At 37.2% G+C, this 16,311-nt stretch overlaps 1 protein-coding gene and 1 non-coding gene across 2 annotated transcripts in view; both read left to right on the top strand.

Annotated features, from left to right (window-relative positions):
* The window catches only part of MALRD1 (MAM and LDL receptor class A domain containing 1), a 682,931-nt gene that overhangs the window by 538,585 nt on the left and 128,035 nt on the right, over positions 1-16,311 (top strand). The window contains exon 34 of the mRNA XM_012499583.2: positions 2,718-2,981. Coding sequence (XP_012355037.2) covers positions 2,718-2,981 — 264 coding nt within the window. The remainder of the gene's footprint in view (positions 1-2,717; positions 2,982-16,311) is intronic.
* On the top strand, positions 8,108-8,321 carry LOC115836854. Its single transcript, XR_004031851.1, has one exon. It is a non-coding gene; the product is annotated as a small nucleolar RNA U3 (small nucleolar RNA).

The following is a 16,311-nucleotide window of genomic DNA, read 5'->3' as shown; positions in this document are numbered from 1 at the left end:
CAGGAGGAGGTGTAACTCTGGAGGGCAATTCCTGGGGCCTGACTCAACCATGAGCTGTCATCTGGCAACCTCCCAGCAGCTGGAGGAATGGACACCTTGATGTGGATGGAGAAAGCTGGGCAGTACAAGCCAGTATCCATTATATGCAGGACAAGCCCAATGGCGTCCTTGAAAAGAAGGGCCTAGAACAAGTGAGTTCTGAGTACCATTCAATAAAAAAATTTCTGCATTTAATGCAATGCCTACCTCCAAAAGGAGATTTTATTTTTGCATATCCACAATAAGGAAAAATATAAAGACACACACACACACACACACACACACACACAGTTCTGAATAGGAACTGGGAAACATAAAAGTCTTTGTTTTTGAATAGAGAACATTATTTTCCTCATTTTTTAAAAAGAAAAGGTTAATACTTAGCTAAGTCATAGATATATTACTAAAGTTGGTTCTAGATTCTCATTATATGCAAAGAATTTGCTATATCTTTTCAACCTTTGGTGGGCTCATAAAGATGAAAGTTTTATGCATAAAATACTTTAAAAAAATAATTTCTGTCCTTTAAGTGTGAGATTAATCTAATGGAAAGATTGCAGAGAAACTATTTATTTGACCATGGTCAAGTACCAGAAGAGCTATATATAAAAGTATAAAGATTTAAATCCAATTTGCTTTCAAAGTTTGAATTTATAATTTGTACGTTAGAACATTGCAATTTTATATGCTGCTGTGATCTCAGGCAGTTAGATTAAAACATGACAGTGATGTCTCCAAGTCATACATTTATCTCTCCTACTTGAATATACTGATTTCCACAAACATAGGCTCCCTAAGCACAGCCACATATATCTCAGATACATGGCTTTGGTCATAGGGTCAGAGTCTAAATACCCTCTAGATACATCTTCACTATTGGTTTAGTGAGGAGGGAGAGGGACTTTCAAATCTCATTTTTTAAATGAATTTGCTATAACATCTTTACATATAATACAAATTATTCTCATACAACCCATAAATAAAAATAGTTTAAAATGTCAAGAAAACAAACCATTCCTGAACTGGCCTCCATTGCTACCTGGCTCTATATTTTCCCTTAATATATTGATGAGTCCCTCATTAACTAGCACAGAGACAGTACAAAGTGTAAGAAGCATCCCACTAATCACCAATTAGTTCGGTTCTATATATTCACATACATTCTCTGACCTTTAGAAACGTGAGATAGTCAACACTCAACAGTCAGCCTCTGCTTTAAGTTTGACTTAATGTAGACTCAAACCTTTGCTGCAGAAAAGTTTCATGTAACAAAAGTTTATTACAATAGCATTGAGTCTTTGGATATTTAAAATTTGTGGGCTTCAGTGTCTTCATTTGTAAAATGAGTTGGTTGGGTTTGAAGCAGGTTATCTTCAGGATTCCTAATGCAACATCTTAGACTACACTGTGATTTTTATCTAGCTTTGGATATGACGGCACATGGCCTTTGACCTGTAACCAAGATTCAAGGACGGAGTGCAGTGTGACAGAACCATAGCAGATCTCTATTTCTGTGGCCCAACCGTGGCCAGGGTCTCAAGAGCCAGATTCCCTGGGTGGAAGCCACTAAAAGACAGTAAAAAAATGATATCTGATATTGTAACAGTTCCCTTAAATTCTAAAATTGTGAGTGCATCTTTCCAAAGTTTTTAATTTACTGTATGAAAGTATCTTTACACTTGAGCACAATCTGATTTAATAGTCCAATTGAAGGCATAGAAATCAAAATTTCTTCTTTAATTTGAAGGTATCAGTTTTCATGTCAATGATGCCTTTTAAAAAATACTATACCGGTAAGAATGGCCATAATTAAAAAGTCAAAAAACAGTAGAAGTTGGTGCAGATGTGGTGAAAAGGGAACACTTTTACACTGCTGTTGGGAATGTAAATTAGTACAACCACTATGGAAAATAGTTTGGAGATGCCTTAAAGAACTAAAAGTTGAACTACCGTTTGATCCAGCAATCTCACTACTGGGTATCTACCCCACAAAAAAGTCATTATGTGAAAAGACACATCCTTATGCATGTTTATAGCAGCACAATTCACAGTTGCAAAGATATGGAACCAACCCAAATGCCCATCAGTCAACAAGCTGATAAAGAAAATGTAGTATATATACATCATGGAACACTACTCAGCCATAAAAAGGGATGAAAAAATGTCTTTTGCAGCAACTAGGATGGAGCTGGAGGCCATTATTCTAAATGAAGTAAACCAGGAATGGAAAACTAAATATTGTATGTTCTCATGTATAAGTGGGAGCTAACCTGTGAGGATGCAAAGGCATAATAATGATGTAATGGACTGTGGGGACTCAAGGGGAAAGACTGGGCATGTGGTGAGAGATAAAAGACTGTATATCGGGTACAGTGTACACTGCTCAGATGATGGGTGCACAAAAATCTCCGAAATCACCACTAAAGAACTTATCAATGTAACCAAAAACCATCTGTTCCACCAAATTATTGAAATTAAAATAATTTTTTATGTTCCTGACATTATGATAAGGCATATTCTTGAATCAGGTTTGTAGGCGTCATATTAATTCTAATTGGAAATTAATTTACTTCAATTAACAGAATTCATTTTATACAATAAGAAATGCAACCTGTAATGTCCCAATACTGGATGGAGGGAAACTTCCTAATGCCAAAATGACTTGCTCTCTTTTTTAGGTCCTGTCCCAGTGCAGCCATCACCCTGTGAAGCTGATCGGTTTTCTTGTATCTACACACTACAATGTGTCCCTCTCTCAGGGAAATGTGATGGACATGAAGATTGCATAGACGGATCTGATGAAATGGATTGTCCTGTCAGCCCCACCCCTCCACTCTGTAGTAACATGGAGTTCGCGTGCTCTACAGACGAGTGTATCCCTTCCTTCCTGCTATGTGATGGAGTGCCCGACTGCCACTTTAATGAAGATGAGCTCATCTGCTGTGAGTTATTTTCAGTAACTCAGTGTGTCAGGGAAGGAATGCTGCTTTAAAATGAGAAAGAAATGTGTTAGGGAGGATTCTCTCTTTTTCTGTTGATTGGAATAGTTTCAGAAGGAATGGTACCAGTTCCTCCTTGTACCTCTGATAGAATTCGGCTGTGAATCCATCAGGTCCTGGACTCTTTTTGGTTGGTAAGCTATTGATTATTGCCACAATTTCAGAGCCTGTTACTGGTCTATTCAGAGATTCAACTTCCTCCTGGTTTAGTCTTGGGAGGGTGTATTCGTCGAGGAATTTATCCATTTCTTCTAGATTTTGTAGTTTATTTGCGTAGAGGTGTTTGTAGTATTCTCTGATGGTAGATGGTATTTCTGTGGGATCGGTGGTGATATCCCCTTTATCATTTTTTATTGCATCTATTTGATTCTTCTCTATTTTCTTCTTTATTAGTCTTGCTAGCAGTCTATCAATTTTGTTGATCTTTTCAAAAAACCAGCTCCTGGATTCATTAATTTTTTGAAGGGTTTTTTGTGTCTCTATTTTCTTCAGTTCTGCTCTGATTTTAGTTATTTCTTACCTTCTGCTAGCTTTTGAATGTGTTTGCTCTTGCTTTTCTAGTTCTTTTAATTGTGATGTTAGGGTGTCAATTTTAGATCTTTCCTGCTTTCTCTTGTGGGCATTTAGTGCTATAAATTTCCCTCTACACACTGCTTTGAGAATTTTACACCAATATCCTTGATGAACATTGATGTAAAAATCCTCAATAAAATACTGGCAAACCAAATCCAGCAACATATCAAAAAACTTATCCACCATGATCAAGTGGGCTTCATCCCTGGGATGCAAGGCTGGTTCAACATACGCAAATCAACAAATGTAATCCAGCATATAAACAGAACCAAAGACAAAAACTACATGATTATCTCAATAGATGCAGAAAAGACCTTTGACAAAATTCAACAACCCTTCATGCTAAAAACTCTCAATAAATTAGGTATTGATGGGACATATCTCAAAATAATAAGAGCTATCTGTGACAAACCCACAGCCAATATCATACTGAATGGGCAAAAACTGGAAGCATTCCCTTTGAAAACGGGCACAAGACAGGGATGCCCTCTCTCACCACTCCTATTCAACATAATGTTGGAAGTTCTGGCCAGGGCAATCAGGCAGGAGAAGGAAATAAAGGGTATTCAGTTAGGAAAAGAGGAAGTCAAACTGTCCCTATTTGCAGATGACATGATTGTATATCTAGAAAACCCCATTGTCTCAGCCCAAAATCTCCTCAAGCTGATAAGCAACTTCAGCAAAGTCTCAAGATACAAAATCAATGTACAAAAATCACAAGCATTCTTGTACACCAATCACAGACAAACAGAGAGCCAAATCATGAGTGAACTCCCATTCACAATTGCTTCAAAGAGAATAAAATACCTAGGAATCCAACTTACAAGGGACATGAAGGATCTCTTCAAGGAGAACTACAAACCACTGCTCAATGAAATAAAAGAGGATACAAACAAATGGAAGAACATTCCATGCTCATGGGTAGGAAGAATTAATATCATGAAAATGGCCATACTACCCAAGGTAATTTATAGATTCAATGCCATCCCCATCAAGCTACCAATGACTTTCTTCACAGAATTGGAAAAAAACTACTTTAAAGTTCATATGGAACCAAAAAAGAGCCCGCATCGCCAAGTCAATCCTAAAGAACAAAGCTGGAGGCATCACGCTACCTGACTTCAAACTATACTACAAGGCTACAGTAACCAAAACAGCATGGTACTGGTACCACAACAGAGACATAGATCAATGGAACAGAAGAGAGCCCTCAGAAATAATGCCACATATCTACAACTGTCTGATCTTTGACAAACCTGACAAAAACAAGCAATGGGGAAAGGATTCCCTATTTAATAAATGGTGCTGGGAAAACTGGCTAGCCATATGTAGAAAGCTGAAACTGGATCCTTTCCTTTCACCTTATACAAAAATTAATTCAAGATGGATTAAAGACTTACATGTTAGACCTAAAACCATAAAAACCCTAGAAGAAAACCTAGGCAATACCATTCAGGACATAGGCATGGGCAAGGACTTCATGTCTAAAACACCAAAAGCAATGGCAACAAAAGCCAAAATTGACAAATGGGATCTAATTAAACTAAAGAGCTTCTGCACAGCAAAAGAAACTACCATCAGAGTAAACAGGTAACCTACAAAATGGGAGAAAATTTTTGCAACCGACTCATCTGACAAAGGGCTAATATCCAGAATCTACAGTGAACTCAAACAAATTTACAAGAAAAAAAACCAACAACCCCATCAAAAAGTGGACGAAGGACATGTACAGACACTTCTCAAAAGAAGACATTTATGCAGCCAAATAACACATGAAAAAATACTCATCATCACTGGCCGTCAGAGAAATGCAAATCAAAACCACAATGAGATACCATCTCACACCAGTTAGAATGGCCATCATTAAAAAGTCAGGAAACAACAGGTGCTGGAGAGGATGTGGAGAAATAGGAACACTTTTACACTGTTGGTGGGACTGTAAACTAGTTCAACCATTGTGGAAGTCAGTGTGGCGATTCCTCAGGGATCTAGAACTAGAAATACCATTTGACCCAGCCATCCCATTACTGGGTATATACCCAAAGGACTCTAAATCATGCTGCTATAAAGACACATGCACACGTATGTTTATTGCGGCACTATTCACAATAGCAAAGACTTGGAACCAACCCAAATGTCCAACAACGATAGACTGGATTAAGAAAATGTGGCACATATACACCATGGAATACTATGCAGCCATAAAAAATGATGAGTTCGTGTCCTTTGTAGGGACATGGATGAAACTGGAAAACATCATTCTCAGCAAACTATCGCAAGGACAAAAAACCAAACACCGCATGTTCTCACTCATAGGTGGGAATTGAACGATGAGAACACATGGACACAGGGAGGGGAACATCACACACTGGGGACTGTTGTGGGGTGGGGGGGGGGAGGGGGGAGGGATAGCATTTGATTTTTAGTATAATTAGCCAGTGTCAGGTAGGGAAGGAAAAATGTTAGGTAAGAAGTAATTACACACATTTAAAAGTGACTACAAAATCATGGTGGTGTCCAAACGCCCCTAATATTTTATTTAGTTATTTATTTGCTTCTTTACTTATTTTATATTTTATATTTTATTATATCATATTGTATTTTTGGATGAGTGCTGCAGTGATAGTAGTCCATAAACCACATGTTAATGAACATACTTTTTGGAATAGTAAAAGGCAGTTTGAAATGTAATTATAAGAGGGGAACATTGAATGAGACTGGGTGCAGTGGCTCAGTCCTGTTATCCTAGCACTTTGAAAGGCCGAGGTGGGAAGATCCCTTGGGCCCAGGAGTTTAAGCCAGCCTGGCAACATAGTGAGACCCCAGCTATACAAGAATAGCAATAATAATAATAACCAGGTGTGGTGGTGCGTGACTGTAGTTCCAGCTACTCTGGAGGCTGAGGTGGAAAGATTGCTTGGGCACAGGAGTTTGAGGCTGCAGTGAACTATGATCGTGCCACTGTACCACTGCACTCCAGCCTGGGTGACAAAGTGACACTCTGTCTCAAAAAAAGAAAAGAAAAGAAAAGAACAAAAGAAAGAGAGACAGAGAGAAGGAAGGAAGAGGGGAAGGGAGGAAGGGAGGGAAAGAGGAAGTAGGGGAGGGAGGCAGGGAGGGATAGAGAGAAGGAAGGAAGGAAGGAAAGATGGAAAGATGGAAGGAAGAAAGCAAGGGCTATTTTAGGGTCCGGTGTAATATGGGACCTCTAGAAATCTGGAACAATTGGAAGAGGAGTAAAGATGAATGAAAGAAAAGAGAGATGGCCTTGGGATGTTTAAAGGCTTTAGCCTTAAATCGTGAAACTGTTTTCCTGGTTCGGGCTAACAAATTGGTTTTCCAACTCCCTGTTATTTCCTACCTGTATAGTCTCTCTGAGATAAAGCCAACCTATCAGGTCTTATAAAGTTTTCTTAGAAGCAAGGTAAGTAAGTGGAGGTGAATAGAAAAGAGAAAGCCTGCCAAGTTACTTATCCCTGTTCCCATCAGAGCTCTAATGTAATTTGGCTGATAGAAATCATATTAAGTTCAATATAGCCGTATGATATTTGGCTTCAAATAAGACTGCTATTTAAAGAGAAGCTTAGGAAAGTACTGTGTCCTTATAGTGCTAGGCATTCATTGGAAAATTGGAGTTTGCCTAGTCCTATGAAGTTCTGTTCCAAAAGGGAAATAAGCACATGTTAGAAATAGACTGGGGACAAAATTCTAGAGCAAAATTATAGAATAAGAGGATTCAGTGGCCACAATTCACCCAACATTTGAAGATTTAACAGTCTTTGGGGGCTTCCCTATTGGTTTAGAATGTCATTTTGTAAACTCACATTCATTCATTCATTTATTCACAAACCTCATTAAGATCTTAACTGATGCTACATATTATGTTACACATTGGCGAGACAGATGGATATGACATTGTCAGAGCTCAGGCTGAAGATGTGCTATACATTAGTGAAGGAGGCTAGTCAGTGAAAGTGAGGAATACTATGTGATCAATCCTATGACAGAGACAAGCACCTCGTGTTAGAAGGCACATAGGGAACTCTCTGTAGTGCTAGGGAGTCTTTACCTTTTCACAAGAAGAGTGATTACACAGCCAAACTTGGAAGGACAAATAGTCATTGGACAAATAAAGCAGAGATCTGGATTCAAGTGAAGTGAAGATTGTTCCAGGAGCAGAGAACACGTTGTTAGAGTGAAGCATATTTTGTGTTGCTAGAGCAGAGCCTGTGGTTGGAAATGTAGAAAGAATCCTGGAGAGAGAAGCAGGACCCAGATCTTGCAGAATCCTCAGCACCCTGCCACCATGCCAGTGCTGTATAATTGCACTTAAGTTGGAAATGAGATGGATTGAAATGAGGAAGAGGGAATGGTTAGGAGATGTCACAGTTCAAGTACAAAGCAATTGATTAGATAACAATGTAAGGTAAATATTATTAATAGACTTAAGGGATGGTCAGGTGATAAGGAAGAGAAAGGAATCAACAGTGACTTCCAAGACTGTGCTTTCAGGGCTCATGTCTATAGTTTGCCACTAGAGAAGTTTTTCTGAACACGTAGGGCACCAGAAGCACAAGGAGGCGGCACAGCCTTCTCTCCTGAGCATGAAGCTGGCTCTTGGACTTGGTTTGTTCCAACTACCATTTGCCATTGATTATGTCCTTCTCTTCCTTCCAGAAAGTAAAAGGGAGAGAATGCAGTCTGTGTGGGTTTTGTTAATTAAAAAAAAAAGAAGGACTTCCAAGTTTCTGATTTGGACATCAGGTCAGCTCATGTGCCATTGCTTGAGCTAGGGAAAATAAGAGGAGAAGAATGTGTTGGGGGAAGATGTGGCTTCAGTTTTAGATGTGTTGTATTTATGATACCTGAAACCCATGCACATGAAAAGGTTCAGAATGTGTTTGAAAGTGTATACATAAAGCTCAGGAGAGAGCTAAAATAACATAAGGATACATGGCCATCAGCGTATGATTATTGAAGCTGTGGGTGTAGATGAGATCAAAGAGAGAGGATAGAGATAAAGTGGCAGGCAGAACCTGAAGGAACAGCTAAAAGACCGTCTAGAAAAGGCAGACATTGAAGATACTGAGAAGATGTGGTCCTAGACATAGCGGGGTCACAAGAGACTGAGGATCTTAAAGGCCAAAATCCTTTAGTATCAAAATATTCACAGGTTGAAATGTTTCTGAGACATCAAATAAGAGAGGGCCTAAAAAATATAAGTCGGAAAAAGCCAAAAAGTGGTTTTTGGTGATTTTGGAGAGAGAACATTTTATGGAGTGGGAGGGTAGAATTCTGAAGCCACTCTGTTTTAAGAGCAAATGGGAAATGTCAAAGAGGGAAATCAATTGTAGATAACTCTTTCAAGAAGTTGTAATTGGATTGGAATGCAGGAAAAAAGAATTGGTTTCTTTGTTTTCAGTGGCTTTCTCATGTTTAAATGTTGTAGGACTAAGGATTTGGAGGTGTTTACAATTTTAGACAGGGAAATCAATAATAATTGATATTTACAGGCCTTTATTTTTGCAGAAATAATTTTTCTAGCATTAGAAGTGTTTAGATAAATAAACCTGTGAGTTCAACATTTAAGAACACTTCGTATTGAATATTATCTTTCTGCTGGAAACATTAATTTTTCATGGACTGAAGCAATATAGTTTTTATCAAACATATCCCCTTTCCCTAAAAAAAAAAAAAAAAAAAAAAAAAAAGAAAAGAAAAGAAAAAGAAAAAAGAAGCATGGTTAATTATATGGAAGAACAGCACAAAACTAGAAACAGTCTTTTCACTGATATTCCTCTGATAGCCATCTTCTATTCACCAGAACTAGAATCACTCTTTTCACTGGTATTCCTCTGATAGCCATCTTCTGTTCACCAGGAGGGTTTCAAGATTTCATCAGCTGTTGTGTCAGTCAATATTCTGGCAAGAAATAGTTATTGATATTGCATAAGTTGAAAAAATATTAATAAGGGGATTGTTTATTAGAGAAATAGTATGCATAGCAAAGCCATAAGGGATAGTAAGAGTGGGGATTTTTTTATCACCTATAGACCAAAGAATGTGAAAGGAGGTTCAGTTGCCTGAGCCTAGAGTGAGATGGGAGTACTTGGTAAGAGGCATGATGTTTAGTTAAGGGAAGCAGTTAGTCCATGCTGATCTCAAAGAGTCTCTTCGCTCTGTATTAATCTGCTGGTGGTGTTACCCATTGGCCAAATCCAATCATACACCAGAAGTTTAAAAGGCTTATTAATGTATCCTTATCATCCAGCCTTCCAGGGCCCAGATGTGGAGAGAAGGTGGAGAATAGATCACGAGGAGTATGTGGAAACTATCCATCAATGACAGAACAACTGTGAAAATCAAAGGGAAGAATTGGGTGGTTTACCTCCTTTCCAATAGTAGTGGATGTGTCCTGTGAAGTGCATGCCGCTTCTGGTGATTTAGAAGGGGCCAAGTTCCTAAGACTTGTAGATCAAACATTATCATCAATATTTTTGCTACTGGCCTTTAAATATGTTAGCTATTATCTCAACATCCAATAGTGCTTTTGAACAACAGTGTAAAGATTATTCCTCTGCATTTATCAGCTTCATTCCTTACAACACTGTTCCTCAGTTTTTTCAACATAAAAATCATGGTAATTAATCTGTTTTAGGGAGGTATTGGAGGAGTAAATGAAATTAATAGGGTAAAGTACATAATACACACAATAAACTGTTATCCTTTCCCCATTAAATTATCTTATAGTTTCATTGAAAATTATTTAAACTGCTAAGGTATTTTAATAAGAGTACTGGTTGAATTTAAATCAAGAATAAAATAAATATCCATCCTGCTGTATGTTAGATGTGTGTACCCTGAAGGGCTTGTAGCCTTCATTCTCATGGCCCAAGACCATAGTTTCTCTGCCATTAGAAATATTGATCTGCTGCGTATAGATTTTATTTTAGTAGAAAATGGGTATACATCCATAGTCTTACATAATTTACATTCAAATATATTTTCCATGCAGCACTATAATCAATTAAGCAATTTTGCTTTCAGGAAGTAGCGCCAATGAACCATTCATGAATTGTTTAAAGTATCATCAACCCGAGTGAATGAGCTGTGTGGCACAAAATGCCTTGTGTTACTTAGCCTATTTTGTTAAGAAACAATACCAATTTCTAGGATGATAGATGAAATAACTATTTTTGTTTGTTTCTTTGTTTGTTTTTGAGACAGAGTCTCACTCTTTTGCCCAGGTTGGAGTGCAGTGGCACAATTGTAAATCACTGCAGCCTTGTCCTCCCAGGCTCAAGCATTTCCCCCACCTCAGTGTCCCAAGCAGCACAGGCATGCTCCACCATGTCTGGCTAATTTTTTAAAACAACATTTGTAGAGGTAGGGTCTGGCTAGGTGGCTCAGGCTGGTTTCAAGCTTCTGGGCTCAAATGATCCTGCCGCCTTGGTCTCCCAAAGTTTTGGGCTTACAGATGTGAGCCACTGTGCTCAGCCAAATAAATATTTTATAGATATTAAAATATAATGTCTGAAAGAGAATGTACCAAAAAATAGATATTATTCATGGAAACATTTTGAAACCTAAGTTTTCCATGAATTTTATGTATGGATTTTTTGGCTTAATTTTGGAATTATTCTGTGTTGTACATATATTAATAAAGAAGGAAAAATAGGAAGTAAATGACTCAGATTATTTTCCTATATTCAGTACGATGTTATTTGCTTTATGGATGCCAATAAATATTAGATGCATTCATAATTTATTTGCTACCTACTCTTAGAAAATTTATAAATATTAAATATGATGTTAATGCTATTTAAAATGCAACAGAAACTAATATTTTTGTTTACAAATGTCATAAAGCCAAAGTCAGTTTTTAACTACCTAAACTGTTCACTTTGTAAGAAAAAAGTAAAGCTTTCTATATTGAAACCATTTATTTTCTGATTTTTTAATGTGTTTCAACTGTATTTGTGCCAAAGTTGTGAACTTATACCACTTATAAATTAGAGCTGTTTATTATACAGTCAACTTGAAAATAAGTTACCAGTGACATTAGAAATCGGATGAAGAAATATGGGTAAATTCCTATCTCCAACAGAGGAAGGGTTCAAAATATATGTTTTCAAGAAGATGAGTAGTATCTGCCATATTTGTATAAAAATGTTAAAATGTTACATTGTTTAAAACCTTGAAACTATGATCTTATATGATCTCTCAGCTTTCTGCAGTGAAAAATAATGATAAAAATATGTATGCACACAAAAAATATGTGTATATATACACACACATATATGTCATAGATACATATATACACACATATTTTTGTGTGCATACAAAATAAAATAAATAAAACAGGCATACCTTGTTTTATTGTGTATTGCTTTATGGCACTTCACAGATGTTGCATATTTTACAAATTGGAGGTCTTCATCCTTGCATCCTGCAAGTCTATCAGTGCCAATTTTCTTTTCTTTCTTTTTTTTTTTTGTCCGTCTTTGCAGGTAGCATAGTCTTTTTTGTTTTTTTATACTTTAAGTTCTAGGGTACATGTGCACAATGTGCAGGTTGGTGTGCTGCACCCATTAACTTGTCAATTTACATTAGGTATAACTTCTAATGCTATCTCTCCCCCCTCCCCCCACCGCATGACAGGCCCCAGTATGTGATATGTCCTTTCCTGTATCCATGTGTTCTCATTGTTCAATTTCCACCTATGAGTGAGAACATGCAGTGTTTGTTTTTTTTGTCCTTGCGATAGTTTGCTGAGAATGATGGTTTCCAGCTTCATCCATGTCCCTACAAAGGACATGAACTCATCATTTTTTATGGCTGCGTAGTATTCCATGGTGTATATGTGCCACTTTTTTTAATCCAATCTATCATTGTTGGACATTTGGGTTGGTTCCAAGTCTTTGCTATTGTGAATGGTGCCACAATAAATATACGTGTGCATATGTCTTCATAGCAGCATGATTTATAATCCTTTGGGTATATACCCAGTAATGGGATGGATGGGTCAAATGGTATTTCTAGTTCTAGATCCTTGAGGAATCACCACACTGTCTTCCACAATGGTTGAAATAGTTTACCATCCCACCAACAGTGTAAAAGTGTTCCTATTTCTCCACATCCTCTCCAGCACCTGTTGTTTCCTGACTTTTTAATGATGGCCATTCTAACTGGTGTGAGATGGTATCTCATTGTGGTTTTGATCTGCATTTCTCTGATGGCCAGTGATGATGAGCATTTTTTCATGTGTCTTTTGGCTGCATAAATGTCTTCTTTTGAGAAGTGTCTGTTCGTATCCTTCGCCCACTTTGTGATGGGCTTGTTTGTTTTTTTCTTGTAAATTTGTTTGAGTTCGTTGTAGATTCTGGATATTAGCCCCTTGTCAGATGAGTAGATTGCAAAAATTTTCTCCCGTTCTGTAGGTTGCCTGTCCACTCTGATGGTAGTTTCTTTTGCTGTGCAGAAGCTCTTTAGTTTAATTAGATCCCATTTGTCAATTTTGGCTTTTGTTGCCATTGGTTTTGGTGTTTTAGACATGATGTCCTTGCCCATGCCTATGTCCTGAATGCTATTGCCTAGGTTTTCTTCTAGGGTTTTTATGATTTTAGGTCTAACATTTAAGTCTTTAATCCATCTTGAATTAATTTTTGTATGAGGTGAAAGGAAGGGATCCAGTTTCAGCTTTCTACACATGGCTAGCCAGTTTTCCCAGCACCATTTATTAAATAGGGACTCCTTTCCCCATTGCTTGTTTTTGTCAGGTTTGTCAAGGATCAGATGGTTGTAGATGTGTGGTATTATTTCTGAGGGCTCTGTTCTGTTCCGTTGGTCTATATCTCTGTTTTGGTACCAGTACTATGCTGTTTTGTTTACTATAGCCTTGTAGTATAGTTTGAAATCAGTTAGTATGATGCTTCCAGCTTTGTTCTTTTGGCTTAGGATTGTCTTGGCAATGCGGGCCCTTTTTTGGTTCCATATTTTCTAACAGTATATGCTCACTTCGTGTCTGTATCCCATTTTAGTGATTCTCACAATATTTCAAACTTCTTCATGACTATTATATCTGTTACGGTTATCTGTGATCAGTGATCTTTGATGTTACTAGTGTAATTGTTCTGCAGTGCCATGAACCATGCCCATATAAGATGGTAAATTTAATTGATAATGTTGTATATGTTCTGACTGCTCCACCAACCAGCCATTCCCCTATTTGTCTTTTCCTCTCCTTGGGTCTCCCCATTCCCTGAGGCTGAACAATATTGCAGTTTGGCCAACTACAATAGCTTCTAAGTATTCAAGTGAAAGGAGGAAATGTGGATCTCTCACTTTAAATCAAAATCTAGAAATGATTATTAGTGAGTAAGGCATGTTGAACACCAAAATAGGCTGAAAGCTGGGCCTCTTGTTCTAAACAGCCAAGTTGTGAATGTGAAGGAAAAATTCTTGAAGGCAATGGAAACACTATTCCAGTGAATACACAAATGATAGGAAAGCAAAATAGCCTTATTGTGGATATGAAGAAAGTTTTGACATATTTCTGCTGAACCCTGGAACTCAGAGGAGCAGGGTTAGAAGACAAGAATAGATTGATACCACTATTATTTAGTGCTTTTGAAATCTATCCAGACTTTCTGACAAAATGGTGCAGTGGGTTCATTATTTGGCACATTCCCTCTGCTCCAGCCTAATCTAGAGCAAAGTTCTAACTATCTTTAATTCTGTGAAGTCTGAGAGAGGTGAGGAAGCTTTGGAAGAAAAGCTGGAAGATAGCAGAGGTTGGTTTATGAAGTTGAAGGAAAGAAGCCATCACCATAACATGAAAGTACAGGATGAATCAGCAAATGCTGAGATGGAGAAGCTGTACCAAGTTATCTGGATCTAGCTAAAATCATTGATGAAGGTGGCTACACTGAACAACTGATTTTCAGTGTCAATGAAACAGCCTTCTATTGGAAGAAGATGCCACCTAGGACTTCCACAGCTAGAGAGGAGAAGTCAATGCCTGGCTTAACTAAAAACTAAATATTTTCTAGTTATTTTTTTTAGGTATTAGGCTATTGCACATTTAATTGACTAAGGTATAGTGCAGACATAACATTTATATGAACTGGGAAACAAAACAATTTTATGTGACTTGCATTAATGCAACATTAGCTTTATTATGGTTATCTGGAACTGAGCCTGCCATATTGCTGAGATATACCTGTACATACTTCTTCATTTTTAACAAACATTATCTTGTAAGATTTTGCTTTAAGAGTTTATCTTCTAAGAGTTTGAAGATTATTATTTCCTAGTTTACTTGCTTTGCAATGTAATTTATCTTGTCTATGTTATCCTAAAATGATTTAAACATTTGGGAAAGCTGAAGACCAGTCCTCTCCTGAAACCCTAGAAAATTTCTACCATTTGATTACAGATTTTTTTTTTTTTGACAGAATTTTGCTCTGTTCCCTGGATGGAATGCAGTGGCACGATCTTGGCTCAGTGCAACCTCCATCTCCCAGGTTCAAGTGATTCTCCTTTCTCAGCCTCCCAAGTAGCTGGGACTACAGGCATGAGCCACCAATCCTGGCTATTTTTATTTTATTATTATTATTTTGTTAGTAGAGAAGGGGTTTCACCATGTTGGCCAGGCTGGTCTCACACTCCTGACCTCATGTGATCTGCCCACCTCGGCCTTCCAAAGTGCTGGGATTACAGGCGTGAGCCCCTGCGCCTGGACCAGCTTTGTTTTTCTTTTTTTTGGTTTATCTGTGCTACTTCCTTATCCAACCTCCCTAGTCAAAAGCGACCTGCTGTACTCACTGAACCAACAGAAAACTTATTGATTTTCCATCTGTAGACTTTTTTTCTACTTTACTAAATGGCTTTTCTCTAGAAATATTAAAATTTAAAATATATTTCAAGATTCTGGTCTTAACCTTCAGCCTTTATAGATCTCTGTATGCTAAAGGAATTTTTGTTTTTATAAATGCTTATCTACAACAATGCTTTGCCTACTAAGTTTGACCTTATGGAATTTCTTTTGTTATTATTTTGAGCTGTTTATCACTCCTGTATTGTTGTTCACTTGTCATCACCATGTTTGATTCTGGTCATTCATTTTTAAATTTCTCCCCTGTACTCTACATCCTCAGTTCTAAGACACTGTGTTACATGTGGTGGAAGCTCAATATTTTTTGGTGTGAATTGATATTCTAGCACCTTAGGAAGAATTGCTCAATAAAGAGTATTGCCTAAATTTTTCAGAGTCAGCATTTTCAGTCAATGGAGATACATATTCTCAAAAACACTATTTTTTTATTTCCAACTTTAAAATATATTTTAATAGGCCATTTTCAAAATTAATTGTGTCAATTACCTATGATAAGTAAAATAAATTATTTCTTCCAATCCATAATTATACTTGAAGAAAAAAATGATTTATGAAAGAAATGGCAATATCTGTATAAGAACCATAAATGGGGACATTTATTCTTGGGCCATTTAAATAATTTACTTTGAAAAGGTTGTAACTTCATTGTCTTTATTCATGTGCAAGGAATTTTTCAGACTAATCCTCTTTAAACTTGTAGTAGCAGATTTGGAGTAAAATGTTCAAATGAGAAGTTGTATATGATACCTATGATACCATTAAGTAAGTCAGAGGAAAACAAAGCTGTTCTTGTTGAACCTGGGT

The sequence above is a fragment of the Nomascus leucogenys genome, chromosome 9 (genome assembly GCF_006542625.1).
Source record: "Nomascus leucogenys isolate Asia chromosome 9, Asia_NLE_v1, whole genome shotgun sequence".
NCBI lineage: Eukaryota > Metazoa > Chordata > Mammalia > Primates > Hylobatidae > Nomascus > Nomascus leucogenys.
This window is presented reverse-complemented; position numbering and strand designations above follow the sequence as displayed.